The following is a 22,026-nucleotide window of genomic DNA, read 5'->3' as shown; positions in this document are numbered from 1 at the left end:
GATGTTGTACTGTAGAATCAGGTGATGATGTTGTACTGTAGAATCAGGTGATGATGTTGTACTGTAGAATCAGGTGGTGATGTTGTACTGTAGAATCAGGTGATGATGTTGTACTGTAGAATCAGGTGATGATGTTGTACTGTAGAATCAGGTGATGATGTTGTACTGTATAATCAGGTGATGATGTTATACTGTATAATCAGGTGATGATGTTGTACTGTAGAATCAGGTGATGATGTTGTACTGTAGAATCAGGTGATGATGTACTGTAGAATCAGGTGATGTTGTACTGTAGAATCAGGTGGTGATGTTGTACTGTAGAATCAGGTGATGATGTTGTACTGTAGAATCAGGTGGTGATGTTGTACTGTAGAATCAGGTGGTGATGTTGTACTGTAGAATCAGGTGATGATGTTGTACTGTAGAATCAGGTGATGATGTTGTACTGTAGAATCAGGTGGTGATGTTGTACTGTAGAATCAGGTGATGATGTTGTACTGTAGAATCAGGTGATGATGTTGTACTGTATAATCAGGTGATGATGTTGTACTGTAGAATCAAGTGATGATGTTGTATTGTAGAATCAGGTGGTGATGTTGTATTGTAGAATCAGGTGATGTTGTATTGTAGAATCAGGTGATGTTGTATTGTAGAATCAGGTGATGTTGTACTGTAGAATCAGGTGGTGATGTTGTACTGTAGAATCAGGTGGTGTTGTACTGTAGAATCAGGTGGTGATGTTGTATTGTAGAATCAGGTGATGTTGTATTGTAGAATCAGGTGATGTTGTACTGTAGAATCAGGTGGTGATGTTGTACTGTAGAATCAGGTGGTGATGTTGTATTGTAGAATCAGGTGATGTTGTACTGTAGAATCAGGTGATGTTGTAATGTAGAATCAGGTGGTGATGTTGTATTGTAGAATCAGGTGATGTTGTACTGTAGAATCAGGTGATGTTGTACTGTAGAATCAGGTGGTGATGTTGTACTGTAGAATCAGGTGATGATGTTGTACTGTAGAATCAGGTGGTGATGTTGTACTGTAGAATCAGGGGGTTGGGGGTCAATTTTAAATAGTCCGGTGGCCATTTTATTAATTGTTCAGCAGTCTTATGGCTTTGGGGTAGAAGGTGTTAAGAAGCCCTTTGGACCTGGTGCTCCGGTACCGCTTGCCGTGCGGTATCAGAGAGAACAGTCTATGACTAAGGTGGCTCTAGTCTTTGACAATTTTTGGGGCCTTTGACACCGCCTTGTATAGAGGTCCTGGATGGCAGGAAGTTTGGCCCCAGTGATGTACTGGGCAGAGAGACAAAACACACGCTACTCACAAGACTTCAACTTTCAGCTTTTATTTCAAAATAATGTTTTCCCCCAGGCAGGGTGGAACTCAGAGAGGTTCTAGAATCCACAGCGTTCTAGAACTGAAACACCACTTGTTATTGCTATGCCACTGCTCTGCCAGTTTCAAACACAGGAGTGACAATTCTCAAACTTTTCTACATCTGCTTAAAAAGCCGCAAATATTCTCCATGGCAACACCTCAGTTCAGGGTCAAAGGTCACCTGTGATGCCATAGGAGCCTAGTTTGACCCCTGGGTCTCTGATGTCATAGCCGGGAGATGATTTACAGTGATGTCATCAAAAAGAGCTATCTTAGTAGAGAGGATATGACGTCATCATTTAGAAAGGACGTGAGACACATTATAATGGTGACCCTGTGAGGCTCCTCCCACTGCCAGAGGAAGAATAGTTGCAGCCATTTTTTAAAAACATGTCACTTCATTCTGTCTTTCAAGAAAAGGTTGAGGAGAAAGAGAGGGAGAGGAGTAAAACAACAAAATGGAAGAGAGGGAGGAAAGGATTGGAAAAGAGAGAGAGTGATAGAACTGCAAGGAGTGTGGACGTGGGGTGTTGGTTTATCTTCGCTAATATCACAGGACCCCAAAAAATTCAGCATTTTACAAAATCCTCGTAAAAAAAGATCCTTTCTTTGTTTCCATGGTACCGGTTTGGGAGAAGTCCGAGAAAGACACACCCCCAATTTCCTCATTCCTTCTCCTCGTCAGACCCCGCCCCCACAGCCTCAGTCTCCTGCAGACAGACACAAACACATAGAATTAGGAATCAGAACACTAGAATGGACATGAACCTTCTTATGATGGGATAAAGGTCAGCCATGATGGTCAGGGAGTTGGTCAACCATGGTTTGCCAGTGCTGTGATAAGATAGTGTAAAATAATGAATTTGAAGAATTTATCTACACTGTATGTTTGTTAGCCAGCTAGCCAGAGTTTTAAATGAATGACTCCACTAATTATTTTGTAACTGCCAATATTCCAAAGGGCTCCTGAGAGGCACAGCGGTCTAAGGCACCTCATCTTAGTGCAAGAGGCGTCACTACAGTCCCTGGCTCAAATCCAGGCGGTATCACATCCGGCTGTGATTGGGAGTCCCATAGGGCGGCGCACAATTGGCCCAGCGTCGACTGGATTTGGCCGGGGTAGGTCGTCATTGTAAATAAGAATTTGTTATTAACTGACTTGCCTAGTTAATAAAAGGTTAAATAAAAAAATATGCCAACATTCCATTCAACCCATTCATATGCAGTCAAACCACAGCCATACACTGGCTGACTTAAACAAGTTGGAAATGCAACAAGTACTGATATAGTATCATATAATAGCACTCACAGCTTTCCAAGATAACAATGACATTTACAGGTATTGTCTATTTGCATTTATACAATGGGTGCTTCTAATCCTGTATGCTGATTGGTTAAAATCACATTCCAGGCGGTGTCTACTCCACAAGTTACCACCGGTTAAATCTATTACTTTAAAATGCTTATTCACTCTGTTCCATCTGACTGCTGCAATACACTGCCTCCTCAGCCCAACCAGGCAATTTATAAACTTGATCTCCACTATAAAAAGCATCTAGACATTGTCTCACATTTCTTTTTCGACCAACATTTAGTTTTCAACATTTGTATAAACCTTGCTGTCTGTCTCTCCGACATTTGCAACATTGTTTCAATATTCAAATTGGATCACCAGCTGTCCCATAGTAATATACATGTCGGAAGTCGGTACGAGACAGACAGGCAGGCAGCGTTTCTCAGCCAGTCGAAATCATGAATCAGCTGGTATCATTTTTATGGATATATACAAAGAAATGCGAAGTGCACCTAGTTTGCAGTATTTCCAGCTTCAGTTTAAAGTGATTGAGTTACTGTAGCTGTGTTGTTGGCTCCTCTGAGAGAGCACATGTTCTATGCCAGGCGAAATCGCGCCTCATTAGCTCATTGTTATGGATGTATCCAAATAAATGTCACTGGAAAACACCTTAAACAGATGCCGCTACTTTGATGTTATTCTGGCTGCACTATTTGACTGTAAATTAGCTGTAGTTGACTAGCTAACAAGCAAAGGATAGGAACGTTTCCAGTCAGTATGACAATGGAACATTTAGAACGAACGACTGGTTCGCGTCCATAGATACTGAAAGACTGGGTCGCGTCCATAGATACTGAACGACTGGGTCGAGACCATAGATACTGAACGACTGGGTCGCGTCCATAGATACTGAACGACTGGGTCGAGTCCATAGATACTGAAAACTGGGTCGAGTCCATAGATACTGAACGACTGGGTCGAGTCCATAGATACTGAACGACTGGGTCGCGTCCATAGATACTGAACGACTGGGTCGCGTCCATAGATACTGAACGACTGGATACTGAACGACTGGGTCTAGTCCATAGATACTAAACGACTGGATACTGAACGACTGGGTCTAGTCCATAGATACTGAATGACTGGGTCGCGACCATAGATACTGAACGACTGGGTCGCGTCCATAGATACTGAACGACTGGGTCGCGTCCATAGATACTGAACGACTGGGTCGAGTCCATAGATACTGAACGACTGGGTCGAGTCCATAGATACTGAATGACTAGGTCGCGTCCATAGATACTGAACGACTGGATACTGAACGACTGGGTCAAGTCCATAGATACTGAACGACTGGGTCGAGTCCATAGATACTGAACGACTGGGTCGCGTCCATAGATACTGAACGACTGGGTCGAGTCCATAGATACTGAACGACTGGGTCGAGTCCATAGATACTGAACGACTGGGTCGCGTCCATAGATACTGAACGACTGGATACTGAACGACTGGGTCGCGTCCATAGATACTGAACGACTGGGTCGAGTCCATAGATACTGAACGACTGGGTCGCGTCCATAGATACTGAACGACTGGGTCGAGTCCATAGATACTGAACGACTGGGTCGAGTCCATAGATACTGAACGACTGGGTTGCGTCCATAGATACTGAACGACTGGGTCGCGACCATAGATGTCCATAGATACTGAACGACTGGGTCGCGTCCATAGATACTGAACGACTGGGTCGAGTCCATAGATACTGAACGACTGGGTCGAGTCCATAGATACTGAATGACTGGGTCGCGACCATAGATACTGAACGACTGGATACTGAACGACTGGGTCAAGTCCATAGATACTGAACGACTGGGTCGAGTCCATAGATACTGAACGACTGGGTCGCGTCCATAGATACTGAACGACTGGGTCGAGTCCATAGATACTGAACGACTGGGTCGAGTCCATAGATACTGAACGACTGGGTCGCGTCCATAGATACTGAACGACTGGATACTGAACGACTGGGTCGCGTCCATAGATACTGAACGACTGGGTCGAGTCCATAGATACTGAACGACTGGGTCGCGTCCATAGATACTGAACGACTGGGTCGAGTCCATAGATACTGAACGACTGGGTCGAGTCCATAGATACTGAACGACTGGGTCGCGTCCATAGATACTGAACGACTGGGTCGCGACCATAGATACTGAACGACTGGGTCGCGTCCATAGATACTGAACGACTGGGTCGCGTCCATAGATACTGAACGACTGGGTCGAGTCCATAGATACTGAACGACTGGGTCGAGTCCATAGATACTGAATGACTGGGTCGCGTCCATAGATACTGAACGACTGGATACTGAACGACTGGGTCAAGTCCATAGATACTGAACGACTGGGTCGAGTCCATAGATACTGAACGACTGGGTCGCGTCCATAGATACTGAACGACTGGGTCGAGTCCATAGATACTGAACGACTGGGTCGAGTCCATAGATACTGAACGACTGGGTCGCGTCCATAGATACTGAACGACTGGATACTGAACGACTGGGTCGCGTCCATAGATACTGAACGACTGGGTCGAGTCCATAGATACTGAACGACTGGGTCGCGTCCACAGATACTGAACGACTGGGTCGAGTCCATAGATACTGAACGACTGGGTCGAGTCCATAAATACTGAACGACTGGGTCGCGCCCATAGATACTGAACGACTGGATACTGAACGACTGGGTCAAGTCCATAGATACTGAACGACTGGGTCGCGTCCATATATACTGAACGACTGGGTCGCGTCCATAGATACTGAACGACTGGGTCGCGTCTCTGGCAACCGAACCGATAAGAGAACGAATGACCATCCGGCTTGAGTAACAACCCTAGATTTGTGTCGGGACTATATCTGGTGGCAGGATGAAATGTTATGAAGAAATTCATCAAAATAACTATTTAATTAAAATATGTCAATCATTATTTGAATATGTTGGTAACCCACTGTATAAAAGGGATAATGCCCACGAAGACTGCATTTGGAAGATATATTGGCATGGTTTGACTTCTCGGGCCCAACAACACCAGCGTCAATATATCGTCCAAACACTGGCTTATCAGGACATTACACTTAAATATTTTAGAGGCTATTTATACAGAAAAATTGACAATTCAATTACACAATTAAAGAATAAGGCCTGGGGAAGTGTGGTATATTGGCCAATATACCACAAACCCGGAGGTGCTTTATTGCTATTATAAACTGGTTACCAACGTAATTAGAGCAGTAAGAGGTGAAGAGGGACTGTCGTACTACTATGACCCTTGTAATACATCACATTACACAGTGATAATATATATTATTATTATTATTATTAATTTAGCTAGTGACAACCTAGTTCCATGGCCGAGGAAAAGACTGGTCTGGTCCTGCTGGCTAGTTAGTAGCATCACTAGTGATCCTGATGTGTTAACAGACTGTACATACTGAAGAGTGAGAACACACACACACACACACATTTCATACAATGTTAGTGCCCACACACACAGTGGTTAAATCACACACTCAGTTTACAACACACAGTGGTTAAATCACACAAACCGCATCCCAAATCGGACTCCGTTCCCTATGTCTATGCCTAGGTCTAGGGCTAGGTCTATGGCTATGTCTATGTCTATGCCTAGGTCTAGGGCTAGATCTATGGCTAGGTCTATGGCTATGTCTATGTCTATGGCTAGGCCTAGGTCTATGGCTAGGTCTATGTCTATGTCTATGTCTAGGCCTAGGTCTAGGGCTAGATCTATGGCTAGGTCTATGTCTATGTCTATGTCTAGGCCTAGGTCTAGGGCTAGATCTATGGCTAGGTCTATGTCTATATCTATGTCTATGTCTAGGTCTATGTCTAGGTCTATGGCTATGTCTAGGCCTAGGTCTATGGCTAGGTCTATGTCTATGGCTATGTCTATGGCTAGGCCTAGGTCTATGGCTAGGTCTATGGCTAGGTCTATGGCTAGGTCTAAAGTAATGCTCTACGGAGGGAATAGAGTGCCATTTGGGAGACCCCCTAACAACTCTGGTTCAAATCCACAGCACTCTGTCGGTCTGTCTGTCATACCGTTGACTCGGACTGTCTCACTCGGTCCTCTGACAGACATGGAGTAGGGAGCAAGACTTCTGTAGTAGGTCACACTGACACTGGAGCGAGACACACAGATCTGTGTGTGTGTGTGTGTGTGCGTGGGTGTGCGTGTGTGTGTGTGTGTGAGAGAGAGACAGGGAGAACATTGAAGGAAGACATGTTAGATGATTATAATCCCACAACCAGCCCCCCTCCTCTGATGGAGGTGTGGCCTAGCGTACCTCCTCTACATCCTTTGATGGAGGTGTGGCCTAGCGTATCTCATCTACATTCTCTGATGGAGGTGTGGCCTAGCGTACCTCCTCTACATCCTTTGATGGAGGTGTGGCCTAGCGTATCTCCTCTACATTCTCTGATGGAGGTGTGGCCTAGCGTACCTCTGTAAGAGTCTGTCGGTTATGGGAGGGGCCATCCTCCCTCTTCAACTTAGCGCCTCCTTTCTTTCCCTTCATGGCCTTGTCGTCCACCTTGTCCACCGGCTTCTAGGCAGACAGAGCCAATCAGAACACAGCATAGAAACAGAGACTACCAATCCCAACAGAGGACAGACACAACCAATTAAAAACAGCTCTGAGAACATTCAAATGGACAGAAACTTTGAGACTTTAAAACAAACACAACATGCATTTATGGAAACGCACTTTAACACCTGGACAGTGTGTGTGTGCTCGATGGCATTACCTTGGCGATAGCCTTCTTAGGCTTGACCTCAACCGGTTTGGGAGGAGCTGGTTTCTGTAGGTCAGAGAGAGAGAGCCATTAGCTTTAGCATTAGCCTAGTTAAAGAGTGGGGGAACGCTATAGAATTAGCTTAGTTTAGCTTAGCCTAGCACAAAAAGTGGGAAACACCATACAATTATCTTAGTTTAGAATGGGGCATTTCTATAGAATTAGCTCAGCTGAGTGGATTGGACATTTCAATGGAATTAGCTTAGCTGAGAGAATGGAGCATTTCTATAAACTTAGCTTAGCAAAGACAATGGGAAAACACCATAGAAATAGCTTAGCATAGGAATATATGTATAACCTGAACAATAGTGCATTGTGGGCTATAGGGGAGGCCATACAATACCCACTAGTAGACGGCAACACCTCAGCTGAAGGTACGTACAGACAGCTTAATCAATGCGAACTTAAAAGTATATTTAACATATTTAACTTAACAGTATATTTAACATATCATCATTATGTAAACAGGGAAGACTATCATTGGATCCTTTCGTTATTAAAGTGACTAAAATAAAGCCGTGAGAACCTGTTGGTTAAAAATCTGTAATAACCTGATCACATAATCAGCTATAATAGTAATATTGAGATAAGGTAATGTATTAACATGGCTGTAATAATGCGTTATATAAACATGGCTGTGATAATGCATCATATAAACATGGCTGTAATAATGCATCATATAAACATGGCTGTGATAATGCATCATATAAACATGGCTGTAATAATGCATCATATAAACATGGCTGTAATAATGCATCATATAAACATGGCTGTAATAATGCATAATATAAACATGGCTGTAATAATGCATTATATAAACATGGCTGTGATAATGTGTTATATAAACATGGCTGTGATAATGTGTTATATAAACATGGCTGTGATAATGCATCATATAAACATGGCTGTGATAATGCATCATATAAACATGGCTGTAATAATGCATCATATAAACATGGCTGTAATAATGCATCATATAAACATGGCTGTAATAATGCATCATATAAACATGGCTGTGATAATGCGTCATATAAACATGGCTGTGATAATGCGTCATATAAACATGGCTGTAATAATGCATCATATAAACATGGCTGTAATAATGCGTTATATTAACATGGCTGTAATAATGCATCATATAAACATGGCTGTAATAATGCGATATATAAACAAGGCTGTAATAATGTGTTATATAAACATGTTAATGATGAAGGGCTAACGTTCACAACAAGCTGAAGTTACCAAGACCATGTGTCCCAAATGAAACCCTATTCTTTATGGGGTCAACAATAGTGCACTACAAAGGGAATATGCTGCAGTTTGAGATCCGGCCCATGTGCGCCATGCTTGAAGACAGTGAAATCACGACAGACCGAGGATGAACAGAACAGATAGATATCAAGTCTGGTAAAGGAAATGAGGACGAGAGAGAGAAAACAAGCGCAGGACCAGAAGCAACCTGCAGGGACCTTTTCCCCCCACCACCTTTACAACACTGAATTCTGTCACGATACCCCGATGAAGACGGCTTGCTGTCACGATACCCCGATGAAGACGGCTTGCTGTCACGATACCCCGATGAAGACGGCTTGCTGTCACGATACCCCGATGAAGACGGCTTGCTGTCACGATACCCGGTGAAGACGGCTTGCTGTCACGATGCCCCGATGAAGACGGCTTGCTGTCACGATGCCCCGATGAAGACGGCTTGCTGTAACGATACCCCGATAAAGACGGCTTGCTGTCACGATACCCCGATAAAGAGGGCTTGCTGTCACGATACCCCGATGAAGACGGCTTGCTGTCACGATACCCCGATGAAGACGGCTTGCTGTCACGATACCCGGTGAAGACGGCTTGCTGTCACGATACCCCGATGAAGACGGCTTGCTGTCACGATGCCCCGATGAAGACGGCTTGCTGTAACGATGCCCCGATAAAGACGGCTTGCTGTCACGATACCCCGATAAAGAGGGCTTGCTGTCACGATACCCCGATGAAGACGGCTTGCTGTCACGATACCCCGATGAAGACGGCTTGCTGTCACGATACCCCGATGAAGACGGCTTGCTGTCACGATACCCCGATGAAGGCGGCTTGCTGTCACGATACCCCGATGAAGGCGGCTTGCTGTCACGATACCCCGATGAAGGCGGCTTGCTGTCACGATACCCCGATGAAGGCGGCTTGCTGTCACGATACCCCGATGAAGACGGCTTGCTGTCACGATACCCCGATGAAGACGGCTTGCTGTCACGATACCCCGATGAAGACGGCTTGCTGTCACGATACCCCGATGAAGACGGCTTGCTGTCACGATACCCCGATGAAGACGGCTTGCTGTCACGATACCCGGATGAAGACGGCTTGCTGTCACGATACCCCGATGAAGACGGCTTGCTGTCACGATACCCCGATGAAGACGGCTTGCTGTCACGATACCCCGATGAAGACGGCTTGCTGTCACGATACCCGGTGAAGACGGCTTGCTGTCACGATATCCCGATGAAGACGGCTTGCTGTCACGATACCCCGATGAAGACGGCTTGCTGTCACGATACCCGGTGAAGACGGCTTGCTGTCACGATATCCCGATGAAGACGGCTTGCTGTAACGATACCCCGATAAAGACGGCTTGCTGTCACGATACCCCGATGAAGACGGCTTGCTGTCACGATACCCCGATGAAGACGGCTTGCTGTCACGATACCCCGATGAAGACAGCTTGCTGTCTTTGCTGGGTTGCTTTATAACCCAGTCTGAATAGAACACTCCTTTATAACCCAGTCTGAATAGAACTCTCCTTTATAACCCAGTCTGAATAGAACTCTCCTTTATAACCCAGTCTGAATAGAACACTCCTTTATAACCCAGTCTGAATAGAACACTGTCTGAATAGAACACTCCTTTATAACCCAGTCTGAATAGAACACTCCTTTATAACCCAGTCTGAATAGAACTCTCCTTTATAACCCAGTCTGAATAGAACTCTCCTTTATAACCCAGTCTGAATAGAACACTCCTTTATAACCCAGTCTGAATAGAACACTCCTTTATAACCCAGTCTGAATAGAACACTCCTTTATAACCCAGTCTGAATAGAACACTTTTTTATAACCCAGTCTGAATAGAACACTCCTTTATAACCCAGTCTGAATAGAACACTCCTTTATAACCCAGTCTGAATAGAACACTCCTTTATAACCCAGTCTGTATAGAACACTCCTTTATAACCCAGTCTGAATAGAACACTGTCTGAATATCTAGCTAGTTATGATTTCAGATCCTAATATCATATCTGGTGACAGTGAGAAACTATGACCCACAGACTGCTTCTGGTGGAGCAACGACGAGAGAGAGGAGGGAGGAAGGAAGAGGGGATGATTAAACTTACCGATGACAACCTCTCTGACCGTCTGGTGGGCTACAGAAGAGAGAGAGAGGGGGAGAGAGAGACAGCAAGAGAGAGGGTGAGAGAGACAGCAAGAGAGAGGGGGAGAGAGACAGCAAGAGAGAGGGGGAGAGACAGCAGAGAGACAGCAAGAGAGAGAGGGAGAGAGAGAGAGACAGCAAGAGAGAGAGGGAGAGAGAGACAGACAGCAAGAGAGAGAGGGAGACAGCAAGAGAGAGAGGGAGAGAGAGACAGCAAGAGAGAGAGGGAGAGAGAGACAGCAAGAGAGATAGGGAGAGAGAGACAGCAAGAGAGAGAGGGAGAGAGACAGCAAGAGAGAGGGGGAGAGACAGCAAGAGAGAGAGGGAGAGAGAGACAGCAAGAGAGAGAGGGAGAGAGAGACAGCAAGAGAGAGGGGGAGAGAGAGAGAGGGGGAGAGGAGGAGAGGGGACAGAGGGCATATCAGTTGTGTATTGAGGGTCTGTTAGTGTACTAGGGGTAGTGAGGAGGGGTAGTGTACTAGGGGTAGTATACTATGTGTAGTGAGGAGGGGTAGTGTACTAGGGGTAGTAAAGAGGGGTAGTGTACTAGGGGTAGTGTACTAGGGGCAGTAAACTATGTGTAGTGAGGAGGGGTAGTGTACTAGGGGTAGTGAAGAGCGGTAGTGAGGAGGGGTAGTGTACTAGGGGTAGTGTACTAGGGGCAGTAAACTATGTGTAGTGAGGAGGGGTAGTATACTAGGGGTAGGTATACTAGGGGTAGTGAGGAGGAGTAGTGTACTAGGGGTCGTGAGGAGGGGTAGTGTACTAGGGGTAGCATACTAGGGGTAGTGAGGAGGGGTAGTGTACTAGGGGTAGTGTACTAGGGGTAGGTTTACTAGGGGTAGTGAGGAGGGGTAGTGTACTAGGGGTAGTGTGGAGGGGTAGTGTACTAGGGGTAGTGAGGAGGGGCAGTGTACTAGGGGTAGTATACTAGGGGTAGGTTTACTAGGGGTAGTGAGGAGGGGTAGTGTACTAGGGGTAGTGTGGAGGGGTAGTGTACTAGGGGTAGTGTGGAGGGGTAATGTACTAGGGGTAGTGTGGAGGAGTAGTGTACTAAGGGTGGTGTGGAGGGGTATTGTACTATGGGTAGTGTGGAGGGGTAGTGTACTAGGGGTAGTGTGGAGGGGTAGTGTGGACGGGTAGTGTACTAGGGGTAGTGTACTAGGGTTAGTGTGGAGGGGTAGTGTAGACGGGTAGTGCACTAGGGGTAGGTGTACTAGGGGTAGTGTACTAGGGGTAGGTACTAGGGGTAGTGTGGAGGGGTAGTGTGGAGGGGTAGTGTACTAGGGGTAGTGTACTAGGGGTAGTGTACTATGGGTAGTGTGGAGGGGTAGTGTGGAGGGGTAGTGTACTAGGGGTAGGTCTACTAGGGGTACAGTACTAGGGGTAGTGTATTAAGGGTAGTGTACTAGGGGTAGGGTCCTAGGGGTAGGATACTAGGGGTAGTGAGGAGGGGTAGTTATACTAGGGGTAGGTATACTAGGGGTAGTGTACTAGGGGTAGTGTACTAGGGGTAGGTATACTAGGGATAGTGTACTAGGGGTAGGTATACCAGAGGTAGTGTACTAGGAGTAGTGTACTAGGGGTAGTGTACCAGGGGTAGTGTACTAGGGGTAGGTATACTATGTGTAGTGTGGAGGGGTAGTGTACTATGGGTAGGTGTATTAGGGGTAGTGTACTAGGGGGAGGTATACTAGGGGTAGTGTACTAGGGGTAGGTATACTAGGGGTTGTGTACTAGGGGTAGTGTACTAGGGGTAGTGTGGAGGGGTAGTGTACTATGTGTAGTGAGGAGGGGTAGTGTACTAGGGGTAAGTATACTAGGGGTATTGTACTAGGGGTAGTGTGGAGGGGTAGTGTACTAGGGGTAGTGTGGAGGGGTAGTGTACTAGGGGTAGTGTACTAGGGGTAGTGTGGAGGGGTAGTGTACTAAGGGAAGTGTGGAGGGGTAGTGCACTAGGGGTAGTGTACTGGGGTAGTGTGGAGGGGTAGTGTACTAGGGGTAGTGTACTAGGGGTAGTGTGGAGGGGTAGTGTACTAGGGGTAGTGTACTGGGGTAGTGTGGAGGGGTAGTGTACTAGGGGTAGTGTACTAGGGGTAGTGTGGAGGGGTAGTGTACTAGGGGTAGTGTGGAGGGGTAGTGTACTAGGGGTAGTGTGGAGGGGTAGTGTACTAAGGGTAGTGTACTAGGGGTAGTGTAGAGGGGTAGTGAGTAGGGGTAGGTATACTAGGGGTAGTGTATTAAGGGTAGTGTACTAAGGGTAGTGTACTAGGGGTAGTGTGGAGGGGTAGTGTACTAGGGGTAGTGTACTGGGGTAGTGTGGAGGGGTAGTGTACTAGGGGTAGTGTATTAGGGGTAGTGTGGATAGTGTGTTTGTATAAAGATCCTCTTCATGTATCAGGGTGTATAAGCGTTTCCTGTATGTGTTTGTGTGGTGAATCCGATACATACATAATGAGCGTGTTTGCGGTTGTGTAAAACACACACACTGTACACTGCACACACACACACTGCACACACACACTGCACACACACACACACACACACACACACACACAGAGCTCCTACCTCTTGCTTAGCGACCTCCTGCTTAGCGACCTCTTGCTTAGCGACCTCCTGCTTAGTGACTTTAGAGGCGTCCTTGGCACCAGCCCCTTCGGCAGACTAGAAGAAACAGAGAGAGGACTGAATACACAACACACCCGGTATCCACGGCCGAGATGTCTGTTACGTTGTACGGTGAGCCAGTGGTCACCAACCAATCAAGATCACTTTCACAGTCAAAAAGCAAACCGAGATCTATTGCTCAGATTTTATTTTTAAACATGAAGCTAATATAAACAGTTGTGTAGAAATTATGTTTGTGCAGTCGACCTAATACATTATTACCTAATTTTGGCTATATAACTGGTCTGCCTATATCATTATTCTCAGAACATATTATATTTCAACACTCAAGTTTTGATAACAAAATAGATCCGTTGGTGTAGCACTTGCGAGGCACAGCTGAGCATAAATCGAGCATATTTTTTATTTTCCTGGACTGATGGTACGGGACACCTGCATGTGATGTCATGGCCCTTTCAAGAAACACTGGGAACTGAACGAGGGAAAATCATGACGTCACAGTTTCCGAGGTAGATGACCGTTCAAAACGCTTTTTTCTAGTAGGATCTCGTTTATTTCTGAGTTCCCAGATCTTGAACACACTGAGGTCGGAGATTTCTGAGTTTCCAGTTGCTTTGAACACAGCATTAGTCTCAGCGGAGGGAGGGAGGGAGGGAGGGAGAGAGAGAGCACTGTCCCCTGTTCTCTCCTATCTTTCCTCCAGTGATACTGACCAGAGAGAGGCGAAACTCGAGTCGCACCTCATGCACAAATTCATGTTGTACCTAATGACCAGGGAAAGTGACATATTCCTCGATATTTAAATAGACACGACGAATTGCTAAAAAAAACGTAGGAGGTCGGCGGCACGTTAATATCCATCACGAGGTTGCTCCAGCCTGGCCTATGAATGGACGTTTACAGAGTAGGTGCACAGGTCGAGAGGATTGAGTAATCAAGGTGACAGACAGTGAAACATTAAACAAGGCCTTGCACACTCAGGCCTGCATCTAGCTGATCTGTCATCATTAGTCCAACAGTTGCACATGAGAGTTTCTACTGGACAAATTCAGGTATGTTTATCCTCGTTTCATTTAGTTTACTTCCGTTTAAGGAACGTTTTTCAACAGTATCGGCGCAATGAATACACTCCTGATCACACGCAAACACAGTTCACTGTCACAGCAGCCACATACAAACAGCATGATCACTGTCATAGCATCCACATACAAACACCATGATCACTGTCATAGCAGACACATACAAACACCATGATCACTGTCATAGCAGACACATACAAACAGCATGATCACTGTCATAGCAGCCACATACAAACAGAGTGATCACTGTCATAGCAGACACATACAAACAGCATGACCACTGTCATAGCAGACACGTACAAACAGCATGATCACTGTCATAGCAGCCACATACAAACAGCATGATCACTGTCATAGCAGACACATACGAACAGCTTGTTGTATATATAATTCCTTCTCGCATCTATCTACTGCTCTTGTCCTCTCACCTTTTCCCTTCACTTGTGGACTTCAGTGTACAACACATGTGACCGGGGGAAAAAAACTTTCCAAACCTTCATATCATGGCCGTGAATCACTAATCACAGCCTACATCGTTTGTCAGTCATAGTCAACAAAGAACTAACGCGTTATAAAACCCGCTACAATCATGCAGTACATTTGAGCGGTTACACTCGCGGGACCCGGTGGCAATACATTTATAAAAGCAGAAGCTTACCTTGGAAGCATCACTCTCTGTTGGACAGCCATAGCCAGCTAGCTAACATAGCACCCCTTCTGTTGGATAGCCATAGACAGCTAGCTAACATAGCATCACTCTCTGTTGGATAGCCATAGCCAGCTAGCTAACATAGCACCCCTTCTGTTGGATAGCCATAGACAGCTAGCTAACATAGCATCACTCTCTGTTGGATAGCCATAGCCAGCTAGCTAACATAGCATCCGTCTCTGATGGACAGCCATAGACAGCTAGCTAACATAGCATCACTCTCTGTTGGATAGCCATAGCCAGCTAGCTAACATAGCACCCCTTCTGTTGGATAGCCATAGACAGCTAGCTAACATAGCATCACTCTCTGTTGGATAGCCATAGCCAGCTAGCTAACATAGCACCCCTTCTGTTGGATAGCCATAGACAGCTAGCTAACATAGCATCACTCTCTGTTGGATAGCCATAGCCAGCTAGCTAACATAGCATCCGTCTCTGATGGACAGCCATAGACAGCTAGCTAACATAGCATCACTCTCTGTTGGATAGCCATAGCCAGCTAGCTAACATAGCATCCGTCTCTGATGGACAGCCATAGACAGCTAGCTAACATAGCACCCCTTCTGTTGGATAGCCATAGACAGCTAGCTAACATAGCATCACTCTCTGTTGGATAGCCATAGCCAGCTAGCTAACATAGCATCCGTCTCTGATGGACAGCCATAGACAGCTAGCTAACATAGCATCACTCTCTGTTGGATAGCCATAGCCATAGCCAGCTAGCTAACATAGCATCCCTCTCTGTTGGATAGCCATAGCCAGCTAGCTAACATAGCATCACTCTCTGTTGGATAGCCATAGCCAGCTAGCTAACATAGGATCCGTCTCTGAGCTGTTTTTTTTATTTAAATGTAACCTTTATTTACAATGGTGGCCTACCAGGGAACAGTGGGTTAACTGCCTTGTTCCCGGGAAGAACAAGAGATTTTTACCTTGTCCGCTCGGGGATTCAATCCAGCAACCTTTCGGACAACTGGCCCAAAGCTCTAACCTGCCGTGTAGGTTAAACTAGCTAGCTGCATTTGACACCAGCTAAGTAAGTGAAAGTGAAAGTAAAAATATATATTCTATGATAGCTCTCCCTCTCTCTGCTTCTCCTTAATTTTGGAAGAAGTGAAGTTGTTAAACTGTTTAACTATTGTCCTTCTCTCTCTGAGTCAACTACTCACCACAGTTTATACACTGCCGTGCTAGTTAGCTGTAGCTCATGCTTTCAGTACTCGATCCATTCTCTGATCCTTTGAGTGGATAACATGTCAGTTAACAATGCAAGAGCTCTGAGGACGTTCTCCGGACGTTGTCATAATTACTGTGTAAGTCTATGGAAAGGGGGTGAAAACCGTTAGCCTCCTAGGTTTTGTATTGAAGTCAATGTACCCAGAGGAGGATGGAAACTAGCTTTCCTACGGCTACACCATGGTGCTAGCCAAGAAGGTGCTGTTGAAGCAACTGTAGATCTTCATGGTAAAACAGTGTGATTTAATCAATTATTTGGTGCCGTGAATATATTTAGTAAAGTTTTATCTAAAAAGGAAAACTTTTATAATGTTTCACTATTTACATTTTTCTGAAATGTACTGAGGTCCTCCCTTTCCTCCTCTGACGAGCCTCCACTGGTGTTTGTACCCCAGATCGATCAAGCAGACCAAACATCCATTTGATCATAAAATACTAATGAATATTGACAAAGTCTCTCAGAAACACCACCTCACTAAGACATTAGAGAGAGTTTAGAGTTTCCCCGACACAGATTACTGTAAACCTTGTCCTGGACGGTAAACCTTGTCCTGGACGGTAAACCTTGTCCTGGACGGTAAACCTTGTCCTGGACGGTAAACCTTGTCCTGGACGGTAAACCTTGTCCTGGACGAGGAGAATCTCAGGAGCATATTTCTTAGTCCAGGACTTTAATCTGTGGAGAATCAGGAAGTTTCATGACTAATAGTAATTATGACTGGAGAGGAGATGAGTGGACTAGAGATCATGACTATCAGCAGATACTATCTCTCAGCCTCGGGGACAGTGTCACTGGAGGTCTCTTCACAGTCCCCGAGTCCAGAACAGACTATGGGAGGCACACATTGCTACACAGAGCCATGACTACATGGAACTCTATTCCACATCAAGTATCTGATGCAAGGCAGGTAGATGCAAGAAGGGTAGGCAGGTAGACGAGTAGGCAGGTTGACAGGCTCACAGGTAGGCGGGTAGACAGGTTGACAAGCTCACAGCTAGGCGGGTAGGCAGGTAGACAGGTAGACAGGTAGGCGGGTAGACAGGTAGGTGGGTAGACAGGTAGGCAGGTTGACAAGCTCACAAGTAGGCGGGTAGGCAGGTAGACAGGTAGACAGGTAGGCGGGTAGACAGGTAGGCGGGTAGACAGGTAGGCGGGTAGACAGGTAGGCGGGCTCAAAGGTAGGCAGATAGACAGGTAGACAGGCTCACAGGTAGGCAGGTAGACAGGTAGGCAGGTAGACAGGTAGGCAGATAGACAGGTAGGCAGGTTGACAGGCTCACAGGTAGGCAGGTAGACAGGCTCACAGGTAGGTGGGTAGACGGGCTCAAAGGTAGGCAGATAGACAGGTAGGCAGGTAGACTGGTAGGCAGATAGACAGGCTAGCTAAACACCTATGTATCTAGGGTCTTCCTCTAAAAACAGGCTATCCAAACACCCTGATGGTTTAGCCAGAGGACAATACATAATTTACATAGCAACAACCTCTTTCACCATGTCCCCCCTCCCTCTCTCTCTGCTTCACTCTCCATGCCCCCTATCTCTCTCTGCCTCACTCTCCATGCCCCCTATCTCTCTCTGCCTCACTCTCCATGCCCCCTATCTCTCTCTGCCTCACTCTCTATCCCCCTCTCTGCATGCCCCCCACCCTCTCTCTCTGCCTCACTCTCCATGCCCCCTATCTCTCTCTGCCTCACTCTCTATCCCCCCTCTCTGCATGCCCCACACCCACTCTCTCTCTCTGCCTCACTCTCCATGCCCCCTCTCTCTCTGCCTCACTCTCCATGCCCCCCCTCACTCTCTCTCTGCCTCACTCTCCATGCCCCCCCTCACTCTCTCTCTCTGCCTCACTCTCCATGCCTCCCCCCTCACTCTCTCTCTCTGCCTCACTCTCCATGCCTCCCCCCTCACTCTCTCTCTGCCTCACTCTCCATGCTCCCCCCTCACTCTCTCCATGCCTCCCCCCTCACTCTCTCTCTGCCTCACTCTCCATGCTCCCCCCTCACTCTCTCCATGCCTCCCCCCTCACTCTCTCTCTGCCTCACTCTCCATGCCCCCCCCTCACTCTCTCTCTCTGAACAGAGCCCCAGGACCAGCTTGCTTAGGGGACTCTTCTCCAGGTTGATCTCTCTGTAGGTGATGCCTTTGTTATGGAAGGTTTGGGAATCACTTCCTTTTAGGTGGTTGTAGAATTTAACGGCTCTTTTCTGGGTTGTGATAATTAGAGGGTATCAGCCTAATTCTGCTCTGCATGCATTATTTGGTGTTTTACATTGTACACAGATTATAGTTTTGCTGAATTCTGCATACAGAATTTCAATTTGGTGTTTGTCCCATTTAGTGAATTCTTGGTTGATGTGCAGACCCAGACCTCACAACCATGAAGGGCAATGGGTTCTATAACTGATTGAAGTATTTTTAGCCAGATCCTAATTGGGATGTCAAATGTTATCAAATCAAATGTATTTATAAAGCCCTTCTTACATCAGCTGATGTCACAAAGTGCTGAACAGAAACCCAGCCTAAAACCCCAAACAGCAAGCAATGCATGTGTAGAAGCACGTTATGTTCCTTTTGATGGCATAGAAGGCCCTTCTTGCCTTGTCTCTCAGATCGTTCAAAGCTTTGTGGAAGTCACCTGTGGCGCTGATGTTTAGGCCGAGGTACAGTATGTATCGTTTTTTTTGTGTTCTCTAGGGCAACGGTGTCTAGATTGAATTTATATTTGTGGTCCTGGCAACTGGACCTTTTTTGGAACACTGTTATTTTTGTCTTACTGAGATTTACTGTCAGGGCCCAGGTCTGTCAGGGCCCAGGTCTGTCAGGGCCCAGGTCTGTCAGGGCCCAGGTCTGTCAGAATCTGTGCAGAAGATTTAGGTGCTGCTGTAGGCCCTCCTTGGTTGGGGCCAGAAGCACCAGATCATCAGCAAACAGTAGACATTTGACTTCAGATTCTAGTAGGGTGAGGCTGGGTGCTGCAGACTGTTCTAGTGCCCGCGCCAATTCATTGATATATATGTTGAAGAGGTTGGGGCTTAAACTGCACCCCTGTCTCACCCCACGACCCTGTGGGAAGAAGTGTGTGTTTTTTGGCAATTTTAACCGCACACCTGTTGTTTGTGTACATGGATTTTATAATGGTGTATGTTTTTCCCCCAACACCACTTTCCATCAGTTTGTATAGCAGACCCTCATGACAAATTGAGTCAAAAGCTTTTTTTGAAATCAACAAAGCATGAGAAGACTTTGCCTTTGTTTGTTTGTCAATTAGGGTGTCCAGGGTGAATGTGTGGCCTGTCGTAAGGTCATTTGCTAAAAAGCTACTTTGACATTTTCTCACTGAGGAAATGTACGAGTCTGCTGTTAATGATAATGCTGTGGATTTTCCCAAGGTTGCTGTTGACGCTTCTCCCACAGTAGTTATTGAGGTCAAATTTGTTGGGGAAGATGCCAGAGTTGAGGATGATGTTAAAGAGTTTAAGTATAGCCAATTGGAATTTGTGGTCTGTATATTATATAATTTCAGTGAGAATACCATCAACATATGTTTTTGCTGTTTGTTCTTTGTTGTAGTTCCAAAAAGATTGGAGACGTGGTTTACCCGAATAGCGGGCTGAGGAAGCAAAATAGTGATTGCTTTGCATTGCAGTTAGCCACTGATTCCTTCCAAACCACTCATTGTTTAATTTGTGATTTCCGACTTGCTGGGTAATGTCCAATGGCCGATGAGCACCGATACGTTTTATCTATAATTTCTCTGAATATGACAAGGATTGAAAAGGATTTGCCAGTAGATTGTCAACGTGATTCATGATGATGACTGCTTGTCTGGCTAGCATGTTAGCCAAGATTTTTAAAGTATGCGTTGACATGATCAGTCCAATCAAAGCTACGGCAGAAATAACCTGATTTTGTCGTAATTGTATCTGTGGCCAATGATCTTGAGCCTTCTTGGACAGGCACTTCTAATGTAAATGTATGGCAGCACCCAAAGGGGCTTGCTTTCCCTGGAGATTCTGCGGTGACAGCGTCCCCATGAGTGACGGAACACTGAGCCAATCACCACATAAGTAGAGAGGATGACCAACGCCTATGCTCGGTGCTCTCGCTGCCTGCCTCTCCACCACAGTCAGCACCGAGCCAGGCTGAAACGCCTGCATTTAACAGCCTTACCCAAGAGACCATGCTTCTATGCATCTTTAGCAACTCAAGGATTACATTTTTTTTTTTTTTTTACATTGTTTGCAAATTGATCTTTTTTATTTTTTAGGTAAACAGGTAGGAAAACAAAATGACAGGTCGCCACCGTGAGAGAGAGCGAGGAAGAGGCTGTCCTTCTAGAGGGAAAAAACATCTGAAATCCTTCTTCCATCGACAGATTTAAATCCCTACCGGTAGACAGGTCTAACACGTTAAAATGCACTAAAGGCACAATAATCTCCAAGCAGTCACTACGGGGATAAAGCGGCCACTTCAAACCGCCAGCGGCGGTGGTACGGCACGCATCCCTACCGGTCGGTATTCCTGAGCGCGAGCTGTGCACTGCGTGGTTACAGACAGTCCGGTATGTGTGAACAGGGAGTACACACCGGCCATGAACAGCGAGAGAAAGAGAGCAGGGGCTTTGACAGAAAACACACCGAATAACATGGAGGAACGCTGCCATGTCCCGCGCATCCACTCTACACTCCCATCAGACCGAAAAGGTCCCAGTTGAACCGTTCTAACAGGCGGTGCTCGGGTTTGGAAACTTTCGCATCAGCTCACCTGCTAGGAGAGACGCGCCGCTTATCCTGTCTCTCACAGATACAACGGTTTAGATAAAAAAAAAAATAAACAGAGCGACTCACCTTCCTTTTAGGCATGATGTTACAGAGATACTATTGCCGTCAGAAAGGATCAAATAGTCCACCCTGCAGGTCCACAGCGCGAGTTTAGAAGTAACCTTCCACCAGATACCGGATCAATACTAAACACCTTCTATAATCACATGGTAATCATATGCAGACCTTTATCTCTGCATCCCGCCCACCCATAGGCCAGAACCCGCAAAACCAGCTCCTGTCGTGACAAGGGATTGGTCAAGCCCCCTGTATGCAAATATCACCGCTGCGCACATTGGTTGAAGCGTAAGAATAGGGGATCCCATGGCTTGTCTGATTGGCTACACACTCTTTGTAAGCAAATCATGGCCGCTTGTGGGTGATGGCCAGATGTGTAGGTTGAAAGAAAGCGAGAAGAGTAGAGAAGGGAAGAGAAGAGAAGAGAAAAGTAGAGAGGCCAATAGAAAGATGATGGGGCTCTAAGTGGTTCTGGGAAGTCTAGGCGGGAAGTAGAGGTCTTCACGGTTCTGGGTGGACCCAATATACCTGAGGCCCGACCTGGGCACGATTTGCTTT

At 46.1% G+C, this 22,026-nt stretch overlaps 1 protein-coding gene across 8 annotated transcripts; it reads right to left on the bottom strand.

Moving 5' to 3' along the window:
• Positions 1–1,332: 1,332 nt before the first annotated feature.
• On the bottom strand, positions 1,333–21,695 carry LOC110510408 (uncharacterized). 8 transcript variants are annotated; one of them, XM_090233523.1, is made up of 7 exons: positions 21,478–21,620; positions 13,546–13,641; positions 10,940–10,969; positions 7,498–7,551; positions 7,194–7,298; positions 6,793–6,892; positions 1,333–2,090 (listed from the first exon to the last, which is right to left on the bottom strand). In XM_090233523.1, exons 1-7 carry the CDS (start codon positions 21,490–21,492, stop codon positions 2,083–2,085), a joined length of 408 nt encoding a protein of 135 aa, XP_090089649.1. In that variant the 5' UTR covers positions 21,493–21,620; the 3' UTR covers positions 1,333–2,082. The 8 variants fall into 8 exon arrangements, with proteins under 8 accessions (XP_090089649.1, XP_090089650.1, XP_090089654.1 ...); XM_090233524.1 differs by having other exon boundaries at positions 7,194–7,295; XM_090233528.1 differs by lacking the exon at positions 6,793–6,892 and having other exon boundaries at positions 7,194–7,295; positions 21,478–21,695.
• Positions 21,696–22,026: the final 331 nt, after the last annotated feature.

Source organism: Oncorhynchus mykiss, chromosome 4 (genome assembly GCF_057628025.1).
Source record: "Oncorhynchus mykiss isolate SJ-2025 chromosome 4, ASM5762802v1, whole genome shotgun sequence".
Lineage (NCBI taxonomy): Eukaryota > Metazoa > Chordata > Actinopteri > Salmoniformes > Salmonidae > Oncorhynchus > Oncorhynchus mykiss.
The sequence above is the reverse complement of the archived record's forward strand: the minus strand, read 5'-3'. Positions and strand labels throughout refer to the sequence as shown.

Bases quoted from the DNA above. Each gene is read 5' to 3' on its own strand.
- LOC110510408 (XM_090233523.1), bottom strand. The intron at 7,299-7,497 runs GTAATGCCATCG...CTGTCTGCCTAG, and splicing joins CTAAGAAGGCTATCGCCAAG to AAGCCGGTGGACAAGGTGGA. The intron at 6,893-7,193 runs GTACGCTAGGCC...ACACACACACAG, and splicing joins ACCGACAGACTCTTACAGAG to ATCTGTGTGTCTCGCTCCAG.